The 20,940-nt window shown below is 40.7% G+C and overlaps 1 protein-coding gene across 2 annotated transcripts in view; it reads right to left on the bottom strand.

Moving 5' to 3' along the window:
* Positions 1–20,940, bottom strand: part of EPHA7 (EPH receptor A7) — a 209,752-nt gene that overhangs the window by 44,673 nt on the left and 144,139 nt on the right. For both annotated transcript variants that reach the window (XM_090036938.1, XM_090036928.1), the window contains exon 6: positions 2,123–2,247. In XM_090036938.1, coding sequence (XP_089893064.1) covers positions 2,123–2,247 — 125 coding nt within the window. The remainder of the gene's footprint in view (positions 1–2,122; positions 2,248–20,940) is intronic.

The following is a 20,940-nucleotide window of genomic DNA, read 5'->3' on the forward strand; positions in this document are numbered from 1 at the left end:
ATCTAAACAAAGAGAATGGTGGAAAGCATGTGTGCGTGCATGTGTGGTGAATGGATTTATTGGATTTGTGGACACCAGTGGAATTCTAATAGTTCAGAGTTTAGCTCCTGATACATAAATGAAGTTTATTTGAACTGTGCAAATCTGAGTTTGAAAAAGAAACGCAGAGATGTAAAGCGAAAAAGCTCATAAGAACAAACATACTTGTGAGATTTCTGGTACTTTCTATTTCCAGTCCTAGCCAGATATCAGACACAGAAACACTTTCAGAACATTTCAGAACCTCAAGAAATATTTGATTTGATTTGGTGAACTGGGCAGAAAGTTCAAGATGTTGTATGTATTACACATATAAATTATCTATACATCTATATAAAATGTTTTACTCTTTTGAAATAAAGTTCAAAAGCACACTCAAACCTTCAGTGTTAAGTGCATTCATAACTTTATATATTGTGAGTATTCCCACTGACAAGGAACTATTTGCAGGTGCAGAATTCAGTTTATGTGCAACTGCTTGCAGCATAACAGCCGTCTTTTCTTATGAATTTAATTATAACTATGAATTAATATATGTAGCTAGTTTCTTTGCAACAGTAATTTAATAATATTTCTTGAGCTATGCACACAGTTAGAAACTTAGCAATAAAATACATATATACATGTATATCATATATATATATACCTACACACACATATACATACATATAAATATTATATTTAATAAGCTCAAGACTTGTGTATGATGACCTAGAGTTCTGTAACTCCATCTAGAATTTTTTCAGTGATTTTTCACAAAGAGTAATGATAATTTTACAGACAAAAAACCCACTTTGGATATGGAATAAACAAAACAAAACTAAAATAATACAGTCCAGTCTTTGGTAAACGTGTGACATTTTGTGTTTCATTTTAAGCTGGAATTTAGTTTTTAGTTTTTTAGGTTGTGGGAAGAAAGACCTGAATTCACTAGCTGAAATAATAAAATTCCTGTTGAAAGTCACAATGTTGAAATATACACATCTCTAACAAATTCTGTAATAAGAATACTTAAATAATGTATTACTTGGAGTAATGATCAGTGAACTAATTACATTTTTACTTTCTTTTTAAAGTCACATAAAGCTATTTAGATAAGTATATTTGTATTATTCAGAGATAAGATAATTAATGTTGGATCTGATGTGATCTAAATTTTTCTAATCACACGCTGTATAGTATGCTTACATACTCAGCTCTGAAATATATATTCACTTACTTTGCATGTGGAGTTCAAATTTGATATCAAGAGAAGCTCCTTTTTATTGTATCTTTTATAACTTAATTCAGTTTTCTCTGTAGAATTTTTATAGCACTAATTCTTATCTTATGTATATGCAACATTTCCATTTTAGACTATTCCAAAATTATTACAGATTACGAATGAAATCCTGGCCCAGCTGACATAAACAGCAATCCTTACCCCCTGCCCCTTATTGATTATAGTGGGGCCATCAATTCTTCCAACATATAAAGGGTTCACTTCACTCACTTCTGAACAGCGACCACTTGATAGTAATACATTCCTATTTTAAAAAGGGCATGTAAAAATGGCTCTCACATTACTGGAAGTTTATGAGGGCAAATGAAAAATAATTTACCCACTGAAATTAACAGGACAAATTTAGGAAGATTTAAGATGTCAGACATATCATTTACAACTCCTGAAAAGTAAGTCCTTTTACTACCAGAAGCAATAAGGAGATTTTATGCCTCCTCACAAGAGCAAAGTTTCAATGTTATATAAGTACCTAATAAAGGGATTAGCAACAAGGTAGAAAAAAACAAAAAGGCCACAAATTGTTTGGTAAAACGTGTTCAGCCAGACTTATTATAATAAAATAAAAGCAAATAAGAAAATATCTTGTCAAGTAGCTGTTTTCATTTTTAAATAAAAAATACAGAACATACAAAGACAAGAAAAGCAAGAGAAAATAAAATTGGTAAAATCAACTACAAATGTCAAGTGATACCAAGAGATAATAGTTGGTATAATCACAACATTAAAATTTGCACACCGCAGAGTGGGGTGACATGATGTAAATGGCCCATTGTTGTACATTTAGATGCTCTCAGCACTTACTTTCTCATAATACTTGATTTCATATTCAGTGATGACTCCATTGGGATGTTCCGGTTCCTGCCAGGAAAGCTCCACGCTTCTCTGTAGCACTCTCTCTTTCATTACTCCGCTAACTTGCGAGGGAGCTGTTTGGACAAGATGTGTCAATAAACAATGGACAAATTCATTGGATGCTTCAAATCAAATGCCACTACTGATCAGTCCCATGCTGTGCCACTTTCATTAAGGTAAAAGAAAGCACCTTTTCATAGGCCACAATTCAAAAGCTAATGAATATTCAAGCAGGACCTTATTACTGTTCATAAACCATAATAGAAATCAAATTAAAGTGCAAACTGCAAAAGATGGCACTGTTCAAGTTAGTGCAAAACTTGAATTGATGGGATCAGAATGACAATTAAGCAAATGAATTCTAATTAAGCTAAGAAAGTAGATTTTTAGATTAATCTGTGGTAAATTAAAAGTCTAAATATTTATTGCATATGTTTCTACAACAGTTATAAAAAGAAGAGTGAATAGAAAGAAAACATATGTAAATGTCAAATTCTAACTCAGTTCAAACAATTATGTATAGATTCTTTTATTAGCGTATATTATTTTTTTGCTTGTGAAAAAGACTGCAAAGACTGCAAAACTATTTTGATAATAACATTTTCTTTCCCTCACTCCAAAGTTTCAGAAACACTCTTCTTATCTGAGCAGAGTTTCAATGCTTTTTGGAAGTTCGAGAAAATCCAATAAACTTTTTTTTCTGTGTGAAGGAGAAAGAGAGAGAGAGAGAGAGAAAGAAAACAAAAACTTTTCTTCATGTCATACACACTTTAGAAATATACTCAGAAACAGGTGAATTTGGAAACTTGAAACAGTCTAGAAAAGTGTAGTACTATCACTTCACTTGAGGGAAAATAACAGTGAGTACAATGCTAAACTCTAAGTGACTGAAGAGGTAAAATAGTTTTTTCCAAAGTAATTTTGTTTTCTCCTACTATGGACCTACATTCTTTGCATAAATCATAACTCATAGATATTTCTGTCTTATGATACTGAATAGTGGAATATTTTCTTATATATTTTCAGCAGATCTATCTGCATCATTTGATGTTACTACTTCAAGAGAGATTGGAGAAAGATAAAAGAAACCCATAATTCTCCAAGTGTACAGGTCTTGATATTGCTCCCATTAAAGTCAAGGGAAATAATCCCATTAGTTTTAACAGTGAAATATCAACTCCACATAGAATAAAAGCACGTATGCGGAGAAGGTCTGACCTGCCTTCTACTGAAATTAATGAGAAGATCCCCTCTCTCCCCCCACAAATATATGGAAACTGGATCATATTTAGAGTCCATCCACAGCAGTGCATCCATACATAACTTTGATAAATCATATATAAAGATAAAATTAATGTTACCTTCCTCTGACCTAACATCCATTGCTATAGGCATTCTGGTGAGTTTAATTCTTTCAGATGCACAGATAAAACCAACACTGTGTTAAATGATGCATATTTCCACATAAGTAATTGTCTTTAACCTATTGGCATCACTGGGAGTAAGTGTCTATCCATAAGGATTAGCTGAAGAACTAAGACCTTTGGCTGTACCAAATAAATGAACTTGACTTTCCTGTGCCCAATCCACCTCAGTGGCTACTTACACCTTTTTTTATTATAATATTAGGAAGCACACATATTTTCTATGCTTATTTAAGGAATAAGAAAATTACAATATCTGCATGCTAACATAGCATTAAATGTTTAAATATAATGCTCAAGTCAAAATACGTATAGTAGGCTAAGTTACGGTTGCTTTATAAAACTTACCTACGTCATTTCCTAATATATTTTTATAGTAATTGTCAAGTTGTTAAACTTTTTTTATTCTCTCACTTAAAAAAAATAACTGTACATATAAGGAGTCTTTAAATTTTAATTTATTTACATTTCATGACACTGTTCGGCTGTCTTGGAAACAAAGGTTTCAAATTATCCGTAATTATTTTTATTATGGCCTATTATGTCATTTACTCAGTATAATCAAAGTTGAAGCCCCTTAGTATAGACTGCTGAACTGATAAAATCATATCACTGAATCATGGAAACTTCATGGTTTAGTAGACCAGGATATCTCTTTTTCCTGATAACTGAATGCTCAGAGTACTTTCATTCTAATTAGTGGCATATATTCCTTTTGGTAGCTAACTGTGGAATGCAGCAAACCAATTTACTCTGTCTAATTTTCTTTGCAATGATTAACTAGTTGTCTACTTTGTCTAAATGAGTTGCACAGCATGCTGGCTGAATTTCAGAGGCGTCATTAAATATCATGTATCATGTTCTATCCCATCCAGTAAAATGTTTACAGACTGCTGGTTTAAATTTTTAGATGTCCAAAACTGTTAATGTGCATACTTATTTGAAAGGATTATTTATTAGTGAGGTTATCTGAAATTATTCCCAATGTTCACTCCCTTCAGTTTTATCCTATTTAACTTTTTCATTTCACTGGTCATCATATTTATTTTCTTTTAACCTTGCTTATCTGGGGGGGATGGGAAGAGTAATGTGCACCAGGCATGAATCCCATTTAACCTCTGCACAAAGCGTAACAATAAAAAGACATCATTCATTTTCTTCTTAAGAGAAACAATTTTTTAAAAAATGCAACAAAATAGAAACAAAATGCTTTGCAAACCTTGCCAGCATTGTTTGGGGGTGTGTAAATCAAATTTGATGTAGCAAACATTATTTCCTGTTAACTGACACCATAGTTTTCTTCCAAGAATGATTTAATAAGAAGTCTTCCCTCACTCATAATGCTCCCACCCTCCTCTCCCCAAAGTAAAAGAAACCCTGTACTGCATTTTAGTACCTAATATGCCCTAAAGCTCAGATAATACTTGTACGCGTCCTATAGACATATATTTAAAGACATTCTGACTTTGATTCTGAGCTGCATTCTAGCTTCTTTCAGGCACTTGCAAGAAATACAAGGACAAGAAAGGACCCAAATCTCTTAGTGATGCCTTCAGTTGATGATTACTGTATTTACTTGAATGAAAAACAAGCTATGCGTCCTTCCTCATTCATGATGGGGGAGAAAGTCCCTTGTCTTGGATTTGAGTACAAGGAAGGGAACAGTAGTTGCTGAAGCTCCAGCTCCAGCCACAACCCCCAAGCTCTGAGTTGGAGCCACAGCCACTGTCTCTCTTCTACTATCTGCACTTCCTTCTTGTCTTCCTTTCTTTACTTTCCCTTCTGTAGCAGTGTAAGGGATGAATTTAAGACAGCCGGCGGGGGTAGGGGGTGTATAGATTAAACCACTTTATACCGCCACTTGAAGGCCTGGATTTTTTTTTGGAACAAAAAAATCCACTTATATGGAAGTGGCTGTGCTTACAATGTTCACTTCTGGGCAGGATGCATGTAAGATTATAGGAAAATAGGGCTTCCCCTTTCTCAAGGCAGGATCATCCTCAACTACACCATGCCAGCCAAGTATCTGTCTAACAGGATCTTGAAAATTTCCAAACTGTTCATATCCTTCTTGAAATGTGGGGCCCACAACTTGACACAGTACTGGTGAGGCCTCACTAGGGTTGAACAGAACAAAAGATTCACTTCCCTGATTTGTAAGTGCTGCTCTTGTTAATACAGCCCAGTATGCTGTTTGCAACAAGAGCACACTGTTGGCTCATATTCAGTAACCCACCGGTCCTTCTTTGTAGTACTGCAACCTAGCCAGTCATTCCCCAGTCTGTATTTGTGCAAGCAGTTATTCCATCCCAAGTTCAGGACTTTGTACCTGTTCCTGTTGAATTCCATGTGGTTGATTGTGGACCAATTTTCCAGTCTATACAGATCATTTGGGATCCTGGCCCTCCCTCCAGAGGGTCTGCACTCCACACACCTAGGTGTCATCTGAAAATATGCTAACCATGAATGTAACAGGCGGGCAAGCTTTGGGCCAGATCTCATGCCTGCCCACCCACCTGTTTCTATGGACAATCTGCCCAGTCTTTCCTGTCATGACTGTCGTTTCCACAAACTATTGGTATAAAGTGGGAGATGGCTCATTACTGCCCCAATGCCAGGGAGTGCTATCTGTGGCTCCGTTCCTCCCCTACACTGCAGCCCAAGCCTCACAGTTAGCATCAGGGTGACATCATGCTCCTGGGCTACAGCCAGACCAAGCTTAGCCCTCATTGTCAGGCCTCAGACACACAGACATACATACCGCCCTCCTCTCACTAGGGCCTCTCATGCTCCACCCCCTCTTACAGGATCTCTTTCATGCATCGACAACTTGTACCACTTTGCTCCCCCTCGGAGCGGGCCCCTTTGGCCATAGGCTTTACCTAGTGCACACTTTGGGTGGCAGATGAACTGTCTTTCGGGCCTTTCCTGTGACCCTCACTGGAGTAATGGCCAGCCAATTACCTGACTGGGGCCAAGCTTGCCCTAGCCCCTCCCAGGGCAACTCTATACATACTCACACACACATACTGGGCTCTCAGCCCTCTGGTTTCCCCCTCACTAGGGCTCCATATCTCAGCCCCCTCACCGGGGCCACAGGGCTTCCCTCCCTGCTGGGGACTCAGATGGCCATAGCCATGTCTGGCCCTGCCTGGGTCTTACACCCTCTTTGGGCAGAGATGGCTGTAGCCATGCCTGGCCACCTTGTACCCATAATGTTGTGGGGGCTAGGGGCTAAGGTGCCCTAACCTGCCTTTCACCAGGGTGGTAACTGCCCTGTATTTCCTGGGAGCTTGCATGTCACTGGGATCCCTAGCAGGCCTCCCACTCCTGGTAGGGTGCTGTTTTAGGTCTTACCCAGGACCAGGAGCCTTCAACCCATCCCCACAAGCTCCTGCCCTTACCTTCAAGATGTTTCATACAGCTTTTCCACCAGGTGAAGTTTCTGCCTGGCTGGCAGCAACAGAATACAGCCTTTATGTACTAGGTTCTCAAAATGGCTGCTGCCATTAGGCACATGCTGGATGCCTGACCCAGCCCTTAAAGTGGCAGGCACCAGTAGTGCCCTGCCACAGTGAAAATCATGCAAATCATTAATGAAGATGTTGAACAACACAGGACCCAAGACAGACCTCTGGGGAACCTCAAATGAGACCTCCTTCAAACTACACCTTGAGCCATTGAAGACTACGTATTGAGAACAATGAGCCAACCAGTTATGTATCTACCTTACAGTATTTTCATCTAGTCTGCATTTTCATAGCTTGTTAATGAGAATTTCCAGGGAGACAGTGTCAAAAGACTTGCTGAAGTCAAAGCATATCACATCCGCACAACCTACCACCTTATCACAGACGGAAATGGACTCTTAGTGAGTCCATGCTGGTTCTGTCTTGATCACCTTGTTCTCTTCTCAGTTCTTCACAAAAGATTCTATGAGGACCTGCTTCATGATCTTTCTAGATATCAAGGTCAGGCGGACTAATCTGCAATTCTCCAGATACTCTTTCTTCCCTTTCTTAAAGATGGGCACTGTATTTGCCCTTTTTGCAGTCATCCCACAACTCATTCAACCTCCAGGAATTCTCAAGGAGGATAGCCAACGGCTCTGAAATCACCTCAACCAGTACCCTAGACTGTGTCCTATCTGGCCCTGCCAACTTGAACCATCTGACTTCCCTAAGTAATCCCTAATTTATTCTTCTACTACTCTCTGTTTATCTCCTTCCTCACCCTTGCTACTGACTGCACTTGTCATCTGGTACCTGCCCCAACTAGCAAAGATAAGTAAAAAAGGTGTTAAATACCTGAAACTTCTCTGAATCACCCGCAATTATATTAGCTTCCATATTCCACAAGGACCTATAGTTTCTCTGACCATCCTCTTACTTCTGGAATACTTGTAGAATCTTTTTTTATTGCCTTTTATGTCCCTTGCCAAATACATTAAAATTGTGCTTTGGCCTTCCTAAGGTTTTCCCTCCATGGCTGTGAGATGCTCATTAGTATTATGACTAATTTACCTTTTTTTGTTTTTTCAGGATTCCTTTTCGAGATTCTACTCAATGAAGAGATTGCTGTCTAGCCAAGCCAGTCACCTGTTGCACTTCCCATTGCATTGGGATAGCTTGCTCCTGTGCTCTTAAAAGCAACACTAGGGGATGCACTCAGAATTCAGGAGGCTTACAAATGACTTAAAGCTATCTTTACAACTAGCCTTTTGCTGCATTTCCTAATCTACACCTCATGATTAGGAATCAGTATTTCTTTTTTTCTTTTTTTCATTTGGCCCCTGTTGTTTTTCCTGCAAACTCTCTATATCCTTTTTTCCCCTTTTTTAACTGTGTTTTGTTTCCAAGTGTTCATTTAATTAAACTCTTTGCCTCTTTTCTGATATTTTAAACCCACTCTTTGTCTCTTCCCACAGTTTTACCTAAAAGCATTTTTAAACCATTAGTAACCATTTTGAAGGTGAAAGTCTGATTGAGTTAGGAAAGTAGTCAAAGCATGGTATCCAATCCGAAAAAGGTACCTGAAATACAGTGCTATACAGAAAAAAAAAATTCCAAGTAACAAAACCAAACATAAATGATGACTATATTACTTGCTAAAGAAATGCTGGTGTCAATATTTCTCCCTTCCAGTAAACTAGTACTCCTGATAGGATCCATAACAAAGCTGCTTGTGATAAACATATTTCCTACAGCATTTCTACTAAATTATAAATCTAATCCTGAGAGGTGCTGAGTATGAGCAATTCCCATTGCACCAATACAGGTGCTGTATGAAGCAATGGTTCTCAGAATCATTATTTCCATAATGAATTACACTGAGGGAACTCAGGCTTTTCAGAACACTAGTAACTTGCTTTCTCATCTCCTGTTTCCCTCCATCTCAGTGACACAACATCCAGTGTATCAAATGGACTAGACTGCCAGGGCTAACAGGCAAATGTACATACACAGGCTACATAAGAAAGCACTCTGAGCATGACGGGCACTCCACATACCCTTTCACCTTTTTTAAGTGCTTCAAATCACCATTTAGGACAAGAAAAAATTGATTTTTCACTGGGTTTCAACATCTAGCCATAAAGAAATATAACTCTGCTGGGCTTTACTGATAAAGCCTTCAAGTTATATGGATTTCAAGCTGGTCATCATTTTCAGATCAAGTTGTAGAGAAAATTAAAACTGAGGTGTCAAAAGGAGCAGGATATTCCAAAGAAATATTTAACTTTAGAGGGAACCTTGTATTTGGTAAGGCAATTTTTATATCCATGCTACTAAGCCAACCATAAGGTATATTATTAATAATATGTGTGAATATTCTGTTTCTAAACCTGTAATTATGGTGTTAGGAACTAGTGCTTTTTGCCAAAAAGTTTTGCAAATACCGTTTTATGAGGTGTATGGCCATGCTTTTAACCTGTATCCTCAGCTACTTCATTTTCTGTAGTTCTTAGTCCTAGACTTTTCCTCAATCTACAGAGTGATAATGTTTCCAAAGACTGATGTGAAATGAAATATGTACACCCCTCAAAAAAACTATGATAGCAGGGGAAGCTGAAGTTTCCTATATATCAGCAAAAAAGTTACTATGTTGTTTTTTGTAGGACAAAATCAAATGAAAATACAGTATTCAAAAATACTCCACAAAAGAATCACTCTGCCATTTCTCTGTCATTTGCTAGATTCAAAATTCCATATTATGAATATGTTACTATTAAACTGAGCAGCATGAGTCATATAAACTTTTAATATGATGCATGTTTATTCAAAATCTATCTTAAATACCATATTCTGGAACCAAATATTCATGTAAGAATGAAATTTGAATGAAACAAAATTGTTCAAATCCTTATAGAATAAGGCATTCAATTTTGCATCCAAGTTTTATATGAAGAGTCTTAAAGAATTGAAATAAGTAAATACTGCAAGTTCTTGTGCTTGTATCCTTATTAATAAGCTAAAGGAGATAGGGGCACAGGTTGTCTTCTCATCAATACTTCCGGTGAGCAGACATGTAAGATACCATGAGACCTGCATCGGGGATGTCAACTTGTGGCTTTGGGAATGGTGTCTCGAGGCGGGCTTCGACTTTCTGGACCATGACCCACACTTCAAAACAAGAGACATGTTTGGGTGGGATGGGCTCCACCTCTACCCGAAAGGTAAGCATGTGTTTTCTTTCAGGTTGGCTGATCTCTGCCGGCGGACTTTAAACTAGGCTTGTTGGGGAGGGGGAGAAAGAGGACCAAGGGAGCCACGGAACACCGAACCAGAAGACACCCTCAAGAACAGCCCAACCAAGACAGGTGACAACCACAAGAAATACCCAGTTAAGAGACAGGGGCCCGTGTAGTCCTGAGATTGGGGGGAAGGTGCATACACCTTAAATACCTCTACACTAATGCTTGTAGAATGGGGGAACAAGCAGGAGGAACTTGCCCTCCTGCTAGCAAACACAAATCCAGACATAGTGGGGCTCACTGAAACTTGGTGGGATCCAATGTATCACTGGGTGGTAAACAACAAAGGCTATAGACCGTATAGGCGGGATAGAACAAGGAGGAAAGGTCAGGGTGTGGCGCTGTATGTCAAGGAGCAATACACATCCTCAGCAAACAGCACTGGGTCTGAGGTAAGGCAGACTGAGGTGCTCTGGGTCAGAATACAAGAGGGTCAGGAGTTGGAAGTCCAAGAAGAGTGGTTGTTCCTTAAGAAGACAATGCTCCAAGTCCAAAGGGTGACAATCTCCATGCAGATCAAAGGGGGCAGGAGGGCGCAAAAGCCTCCATGGCTCACCAAAAGCATTCAGGAATGTCTCAAAGCCAAAAAAGAGGCTTACACCCAATGGAAGGGAGGGACCCTCACCAAGGAGAAGTATACCTCCATTGCTTGAGATTGTAGGGGGGCTGTTAGGAAGGCTAAGGCAGAGGTGGAACTGGGACTAGTGACCCAGATCAAGGATAACAAGAAGTCCCTTTTTAAATACATAGGGGGTAAAAAGAAGGTACCAAGTAACGTAGGGCCTCTGCAGGACATGCTTGGTAATATGGTGGTAGCACCAGGTGACAAAGCTAGTTTTTTTAACAGTTTCTTTTCTTCCATTTTTCTGAGCAGGGACAGAGACATCCCCCCTACTGGGAATCCAGACGGACCCAGGGGAGGCACAGCCAGGCCCAGAGTCAGTGAGGACCTAGTCAAGAGAACTTCTGGAGGGACCAGACATGTTCAAATGAGAAGGTCCCGACGATCTCCACCCCAGAGTGCTGAGGGAACTGGCAGAGGTCATTGCAGAACCTCGGCACAGCTTTATGAGCACCCTTGGTGCTCTGGTGAGGTGCCTGAGGACTGGAAAAGGGACAATGTGGTCCCCATTTTCACAAAAGGGAGGAAAGAGGACCCTGAAAACTATAGACCTGTTAGTCTTACCTTGGTCCTGGGGAAGGTCTTTGAGAAACTTATCGAGGAGCACATCTGCAAGGGACCAGCAGGGGAGATTATGCTTAGAGGCAATCAACATGGGTTCATTAGTCGCAGGGTCTGTCAGACCAACCTGGTTGCCTTCTACAATCAGGTCACAAAAGCCCTGGATGCAGGTGTCATGGTGGCTGTAGTCTTTCTGGACTTTGAGAAGGCCTTTGATACTGTCTCTCACCCCATTCTCATTAAAAAATTAGGTGACTGTGGTGTCAACACCTACACAGTCAGATGGGTCACAAATTGGCTAAAAGGCTGCACCCAAAGACTGGTGGTAGATGGGGCATTTTCAACATGGGCAGTGGGGTTCCCTAGGGCTGGGTCCTTGGGCCCCCACTGTTCAATATCTTCATCGGTGACTTGGACAAGGGAGTGAAAAGCACCTTATTCAAGTTCACAAATGACACTAAGATGTGGGGAGAAGTGAGCACGCTAGAAGAGCTGGATGGGCTACAAAGGTGGGTGGATGAGAATAGGATGGGTTTCAATACAGACAAGTGCAAGGTATTGCACTTGGAGAGGAAAAACGAGCAGCATACCTACAGGCTGGGGAACTCCCTTCTTGTTAGCACAGAGGCAGAAAAGGATCTTGGAGTCGCTACTGATTCCAAGATGAACATGGGATGCCAATGTAGGGACGTGGTCAGGAAGTCTAACCACACTTTGTCATACATCCATAGATGCATCATGAGCAGGTCCATGGAGGTGATTCTCCCCCTCTATGCGACATTGGTCAGGCCGCAGTTGGAGCACTGCTTCCAGTTCTGGGCGCTGCACTTAAGGAGGGATGTGGACAGCATTGAGAGAGTTCAGAGGAGGGCCACTCGCATGATCGGGGGCAGCAGGATAGGTCCTATGAGGAGAGACTACAGGACCTGAACCTGTTCAGCCTCCACAAAAGAAGGCTGAGAGGGGATCTGGTGGCCACCTACAAACTTGCCAAGGGGGACCAGCAGGCAATGGGAGAGTCCCTGTTCCCCCAAGCACTCCTGGGAGTTACAAGGAATAACAGCCATAAGCTGACTGAGAGTAGGTTCAGGCTAGACATCAGGAGGCACTACTTCACAGTCAGGGTGGCTAGGAGCTGGAACCAACTTCCTAGGGAAGTGGTGCTCACCCCTACCCTGGGGATCTTTAAAAGGAGGCTAGACAATCACCTACCCAGGGTCGTTTGACCCCAGTATTCTTTCCTGCCCATGCCAGGGTGTCGGACTTGATGACCTGCTTAGGTCCCTTCTGATCCTATCAACTATGAAACTATGAAACATGGACAGAGCTATGGTTCCCTGATAAGTTAGCAGCATTTCTATAAATATATAGTTCTAATAACTAAGCAGGAGTTACTGGTTTTCTTAGTTTTATAAATTTCTTTATTTCATAATAGTACTGAGATGTTTAAAACAATTCATGCTTGATTTTGTACACAATGAAACCAGTGGCGAAATCACCATTTACTTTAATGGTGCAGTACTGTAGAGAAGAGCTGTACTACTACCCAGTGTGTCCACAAGTGGCAGATAGTCAACTGATCTTCAGGAAAGGTTAGCTGTGAAATTAGCAGGAGTAACTGATGAATAAGAAGTTGTGAACTGAGCAGGGGCAGCACCACCAGAGTATGGTGAGGAGAGCAGATGGCAATGCTTTCCCTTCTGAAAAGCTACATATATCCTTTGACAGTGCTGTGACATGGTGAGTGCAGGTCGCCACTATACGAAGCCTGCACAGTCCCCAACCATGGATCTACAAGTTCTCAATGGTGGAGCAGGTAAAGATGATGTTAAAATATCAGCAGCTACTCAAGTAGATGAAAGCTGCAGCAGAATGAAATCCCAGTTGTCTTGGTCTCCTTGTCATTGGATCAAGGTCCTGTTCTGTCAAGAGCTGTGTGGAAACCGATGTGTAGCAGCTTCTCTATGACAGAAGTCATGCACAGGCATCTTCCTTGAAAACAGCTTTTCCACCACATTTCTCAAGCCCTTTGGCAACCAGCTAATGGCAATGGAAGCAGGTCTGGAAGCTCCTAGTCATGAAATGGCATGAAGGTGGCAGTTACAAGAAGGTCGTTTGGCACTTGATTGAGACAGGAGTGCAATCTGGCAGCTGTAACTGCCTTCTGAATCCACTCTGCTTACCCCACATAGGGAGGGGCCTAAAAAGCTACCCTAAACATAGCTTGTCTAATACAGTATTCTGTATTTCTTCCTGACTGGATAAGTGCTCTAGCACCACACACCCCACATGGAAACACATGTCCATGCTGCAGTAGAGTCTGCCAAACCTGGATAGGCCTCATTAGCCATCTTCGGACAAACAGATAAGACAATCATGGAAGACAATCATCCTTGACTGCGAGGGATTGCCAAAGAAGACCCTCAGAATACCTCTTGAAAGCTAAAGACACTTGGCTTTTAGCCTTGTTCCTCTTTAGCACCTCCAAGCAGTGGGAATGCCTAGGTAGTGCACAGGGGTGCACGTGCACCCCCTGAGAGCACCGGCCAGGGAGTGCGCCTGGAGAAGCAGTCCCCCTGAGGTCGAACCCACTGTCCCAGAAGTGCCAGCTGTGCATCACTGCCAGATGCAGGTCAGCGGGATTAGCTGTGGGGACCCCCCTCCCCGGTCTGTGGGATCAGCCATGAGGGAGCCCACCCTGGTTGCTGACTGTCTGCTGGGGGGCAGGTGCCCCCACAGCCCAATTGCCCATGCCCCCAAGGCATGCTACAACCATTCAGAGACAGTAACTTTTTGTAATGAATAGCAGAGTTCCATTTTCCATCACTGTAACATTTGTCTTAGCCATAATACAAGTAAAACAAATTACGTGAAATATTAGCAACATTTTCCATAACATCATACTGAATCAGATGTCGATCCTGTGGGTATTGAAAGGAAAGGAAACAATTCTAATAATGAAAGCAAGAAGGGGAAAAAAAAGTGTAAATCGTCACACTAATTATAAATTCTCTTCTAAATATACACAGTCTCTGTTTTCTAAATCGATTTCTTTAGACAGTGGAGTTTTTTGGATTTCCTTCTATTTTAATGGAGACCAGTATCCAGATGATCACAGGATACAAAAAAAAAAAGAATTAAATACGAATACAGTAACATAACGTATGTTGTTGTTCAGAGATGTAATAAAAACCTCTTTTATTTTTCCATTATTAGTCCTGTATGGTTTGTTCAAAATAGCAGCTCGAGTTCAGGGACTGTTAATAATTTGGCCCCATGAGGTAAAGATAAGTGAAGTCATATTCCTGCCTCCTATCACACACCAGTAAGCTCTGGAGAAATATAGGCACATAGGAATAACCAGGTTTGCTTAGAGTCCTTGGCTCCCTTTATAACTTTTACCAAATTGCTTTATCTGCTTCCATGAACTCAGGAAGTTTTGGGAGGTGATGCAGGAACCACATTTCTTATGGTGGGCTGAAGCTACTGCTATAATTTCATCCACAGATGCCACATCTACAAGAGATGTTGACTGCACAGTCATGTAGTACTTGCATACAAAAGTACTAAATGACTATGCAGTAACAGGAGTCCCCAAACAGCTTTTTGGTGATGCTGACTGCACAGTAGCTTGTTACTACTGTGCACTAGTGTTGTGTCACACTTTATGCCAGTAGTAACAAGCAACTGTGCAGTCAGCGTCTTGTGTAGACATGGCCAGTGTACATTCTGGCACTTACTTCCAAAGAGTTACTTTGGACTTACATGGATGTAAGTGAAACCAAATCTGTTTTATAGTGGCATGGATCGTGGGACTTCATATGCTTTATTAATGCAGGTATTTCCCTCATTTGTTTATTAGATTGCCTAAAAATATACAAAATATTTGCATTAAGAAAATGATGATACATACCAGAGTGCTAAAATACAGTGATGACACTCAGTTTATGATAGCTATCTGTTCTACCTCTCTTCCTAAGGATGTTTGGAAACATTTGCCTACATTCATCTTCATGCCTGCACTAATGTACCAAAATCACAACGTAATGCATACAAAAGTGGCAGCAGAATGATAACAGCTCTTAAACTGAATATTTTTAAATGAACACAAAAATATATAGCACATTCACTTCATTTAAGATATATTTCTCTGGCCCTCAGTTAAATCTCCACATGACAAAGCAACCCATGATAAAAGGTTATTGAGTACCACTGTATTATGCCATTAGTACCTATTGCTTTGGATCAATGACAGAGAAATTCCCCACTGTGTTTACAAGCTGCAGTATACAGAAGGAGACCCAAATAAATCAGTTATTTTACACTAACAATATCCAACAGAGAAGCCACTTTAGCTTCCTCTCAGACACATTTTACTTTCCGGCTCATAAATATAACACTCTGTGCTTACAGTGCTCTGTAAGCTGTGAGCAGAGGCACAACTGGCTCACTAAGCCACTTGGGGATTTAAGAAGTAGATGGTAAAAGGCAACAGACTCAAGTAATACTTGACTGCACTACTCTATTACAGCTTTTTGCCATTGTTTTGTGGTTGAAAAACTCCCAAATTACCTGCTGATCTATGGGGAGCAAAAGCACAGTAGTTGTTTGAATACCTCTGCAAATCAATTAAAAAATCAGGAGTCAGGAGAAGATGCAGAAGATTGTAAGCTATGATTATAAATGTAATTATTCCTAATATCAGTTAAGTGTAATTATATTAGTATGATTTTTTCTTGAAATTATGCTGTTTAAATTTGGCAAAGTTATTTATCATGTTATTTGATGAGCAATGATTTGCAAACTTTCCCTGTATTTGTTATTGCTGAACTATTGAGATTAATTAGACAGACTAAATCCTACTATCAAATTTTATAATCCCATAATGAGATCAGCAATATGTGCTCCCTATAGTGAAAAAAGCTTGGGATAGCAAGCAACAAGGAATAAAATCCTTATCAGAAAGACATAAAACAAAACACGGTTGTTTACGAAGATCAGAACTGACAGTTTGTCTGTCATATTTTTCTGGCCAAAATCTGTTTCTAGAACCTTTTTATGAACTCCCCTGTTTCTTTTGCCTGACATTTGGTACAAATATTATTGTCATCTCTGTGTCCCATTTTTTCCAAAACTGCCAACTTGGGTATCAATCAACACTGAACTGATGCTGAGTTGTGTAACAAGTGACAATACCAGCTCCCAAGGCATCCACAACTCTTGCTTCATGAATGAGTTGTGACATGTCAGATTCTTACAAATGTGTTAAGAGTAATAAACTGGCCTGACAAGTAACAGAAAGAGGCTTTTGTTTTCTGGCACTATTTGTTTTCTTTCACAGAAGAAATATTTCTATATTAATTAGGGCTCTTTTTCTTTTGTTCCTTTCTTTATTGTGATGCAACTCTCATAATGATTTCTTGAAAAGCAAAACATCTGCCACCTGCCTGTAGATTAAAACTCTGGCCCATAGGTAATGTAATTCATAAACGGCTCCCAAAGAAAAGGACATTCTTTTCCCTGGTGGGCTACTCATCTCCTTTATGTTTTTTTTCTGTTACTATTCATCTCTAGTGACAAGTGTCAATTATGGACACAAGTTTTATAGGATAGAAAGATAAAGCACAATTTACAAATCATTTCTGGTGGAAGGGGACAGGTGTAACGACAAAGTCGCTCTGCTGTAATTGAATTTCTTGCTGTCATCTATTCAGCCACAAAAAGATGTCAACTTCAAGGATGTTCTTCATGGGAAAAAGTATCTTAATACATACTATTTTTACTGTATAATGGGTAATGCCATCCAAGTTTAACTTGCCTAAAAATAAGAGTAGTATTTGCTGAAGTGAAATATGATACCTGATGAATAAAACTATGGCCTGAGAGGACTGCACGATACTATGATTATGTTTATTAGCAGAGGATGTCCAAGGGATAGTTGAACACATTCCAGCTTCATAACAAAGCATTTTGTTTCAGTTATAGCCAAAAAAAAATCTGGATACCAACACCATGCCAAAAAAATAAATCGCTTATTCAAATATTAACTGCAAAATGTGTAAGTATTCCATAAAGACGTCAACAGAAAATAATAATTATTGCAGTTCCAGAGATTTGATCAAATTACCACATTCAAGGATATAATTGTATGGCTGTTTTACTTTACTAGTCCTCCTCAAATGCATACAATTTATATTTTATTTTCCCATGTTCATTTGAAATTCATGATGATAAGGGTGTCAGACATGATCCGTGGGCCGAATCTAGACCTCAGGGCCCAAAATGAAGAAACTGGGGGGCTGTGGTGTAGACACCCACACAGTCAAATGGGTCGCCAACTGGCTAGAGGGCCACACCCAGAGGGTGGTAGTGGATGGGTCCTTCTCAACCTGGAGGGACGTGGGCAGTGGGGTTCCGCAGGGCTCGGTCCTCGGGCCCGCACTGTTCAACATCTTCATCAGTGATTTGGACGAGGGGGTAAATAGCACCCTGTTCAAATTTCCTGATGACACTAAGATGTGGGGGGATGTGGGCACACTAGAAGGAAGCAACAGGCTACAATCAGACCTAGACAGGTTACAAGGGTGGGTGGATGAGAATAGGATGGAATTTAACACAGACAAGTGCAAGATGATGCACCTGGGGAGGAAACCGGCACCATACCTACAAGTTAGGGAACTCCCCTCTTATCAGCACGGAGGCGGAAAAGGATCTTGGAGTCATCATTGACTACAAGATGAACATGGGCCGGCAGTGTGGAGAGGCAGTCAGGAAGGCCAACCGCACCTTGTCATGCATCCACAGATGCATCTCGAGCAGGTCCAAGGAGGTGATCCTCCCCCTCTATGCGGCACTGGTCAGGCCGCAGCTGGAGTACTGCGTCCAGTTCTGGGCGCCACACTTCAAGAGGGATGTGGACGGCAAGGAGAGGGTCCAGAGGAGGGCCACTCGCATGATCAGGGGACAGCAGGGCAGGCCCTATGAGGAGAAGCTATGGGACCTGAATCTGTTCAGCCTCCACAAGAGAAGGCTGAGGGGGGATCTTGTGGCTTGTTATAATCTAGTCAGGGGGGATCAGTAGGCATTGGGGGAGTCCCTGTTCCCCCGAGCACCGCCAGGAGTGACCAGGAATAACGGTCACAAGCTGGCAGAGGGCAGGTTTAGGTTAGATATCAGGAGGCGCTACTTCATGGTCAGGGTGGCTAGGGTCTGGAACCAACTTCCAAGAGAAGTGGTGCAGGCTTCTACCCTGGGGGTTTTTAAGAGGAGGTTAGATGAACACTTTGCTGGGGTCATTTGACCCCAGTACTCTTTCCTGCCATGGCAGGGGGTCAGACTAGATGATCTGCTCAGGTCTCTTCCAACTCTAGAAACTATGAAACTATGAAAATCCATTCCCTGGTTCTGCCAATATTGTACCTCCTGACCATGCCACATGAAGCACTCACTAGAGCTGTGTCCTAGGCTTTGCCACATGTGGTGCTCACTCAGGCCAGCATCCAGGACCACTCTGGGCGGGTGCCACGTGCAATAAATGAAGCATGCAGATGGGAGGGGAGGGGTGGTCCTTGGGTCTCATCTAGCTTGTGGATCTGCCCCATGCCAATCACCAGCCCATAGAGACAACTGAATTTGACACCACTGCATTAATTATATCAAATATGGGGCTTTAATAACAACAGACACATTTTGCAAGGACTGCAGATAGCACTCCCATTGATTGTAATGAGAATTTTTTGCACAGAAGACTTGCAATTTTTCATGTTGTTGCCCTGAATCTTTTCTTTCACATGATTAAAAATGAGGAGTAACTCCACGGAAGTTAATGATTCTTTACAGGTAGTAAACTAATGTCGATGATGAGAGGATCAGGCTCTCTAGCCAAACTCACAATGATGACAAATTACTACTTACTTAAATGATGAGGTTACTCTGGTGCAGGGGTGGGCAATTATTTTGGGTGGAGGGCCACTTACTGAGTTTTGGCAAGCCATTGAAGGCCACGTGACAGGCAGCTAGGGGCAGATAAATATTATTTTTCTAAATATTTTAGGGGCCCCGCAGACTGGATAGAATGGCCTGGCAGGCTGCATGCAGCCTGCGAGCCGCATTTTGCCCACCCCTGCTCTGGTAAGTAATTGCTCACCAGTGTGAATATGGTGTTCACAGAGAAGGGATAGAGCCTTATATATATGACTATACTTATCTTATGACTATTGTTAGAAATTCCATTAGTAAGATATATTATTAAAACTAAATGTTTTATGAAATTCATTTTAAGCGCAAGCATTAGCTATTAAAAAAATTAGATCAGGGAAACTGACACAGAGAAAATGCACTACTTTAGGGGAATAAGTAGTCAGTGTGTTGTCTGGTTTGACAAGGTATATTTAACAGTACCTGTTATTGTGTATCTTTAAACACAGTAACACACAGTGTCAGAAAGGGAATATATAAAGTCCCTTAATAATAACTAACATAATCAAAAAAATATTATGTGAATATCTGACGTTTATTATGCTCTCTCATGTTGAATCCATTATACTGAAACCTCCCCCAATATCCTTAGCATTCATATATCTAAATCATAAATATATCTAGCATAATCAGTGTGTCTGATGTGCCTATTATATAGAAAATGCACTGCTACTAAAATTTAAAAAAAAATGCTTCAATTTAATTGACTTACAGTATGACCTTGATTCCTAAGTCATTGAGGTTACGCAGCCTACAGTCATTTGGGTGCACACAGTAATTTGTTTCCTTCGTGGTTTGTTTACAGGAGACTCTTACACATTGACTAGTGTGATGTAAAAGCATATAAGATTAGACAGAATTCAATGATGCAGTGAAAGACTTAACTAAATCATTTTAAAGGTACTAGGACTATCATATCACTACACCCTTCCTGTGCCCTGCTGCAAATGCTCATCTAAGGGATTTGAGAATTTGCCACCTGTCCAAAGCTTAATTTCTTGTGTATACACTCCCAACCAAAAATGTGGGTGGGCCAAAACAAAATCTTTCTTTTAGGTGCCTCCACTTCGGCAATAACCAAATATAAAAATAAGTGCCCTGACCAGAACGACAACCTGAACAGACAGAATTAGGTATCTAGAATTAAGTATCATCATACAATCCATACAGAGTCTCCAAAGGGTGACACAGTGTCCCCAGTCACTAGAGAAGGGGCACGTGCCTCAAGTTGGTCAACTGGTTATAACAGACACAGGGTTGCATCTGAACTCGAGTCCATTCTCATGGCTCAGGTACCTGACTCAGGGCTCCAAGGGTGGGGCCTCTATCAGTTCAGGATTCAGAGCTCCCAGAGGGGACGACCTTAATGGACACTGACAGCAGCACTGAGCTCAATTCAAAATGAAGCATATTGAGTAACTTCTACTCTCAA

This window comes from Crocodylus siamensis, chromosome 1 (genome assembly GCF_052110815.1).
Source record: "Crocodylus siamensis isolate JL-2025a chromosome 1, ASM5211081v1, whole genome shotgun sequence".
Lineage (NCBI taxonomy): Eukaryota > Metazoa > Chordata > Crocodylia > Crocodylidae > Crocodylus > Crocodylus siamensis.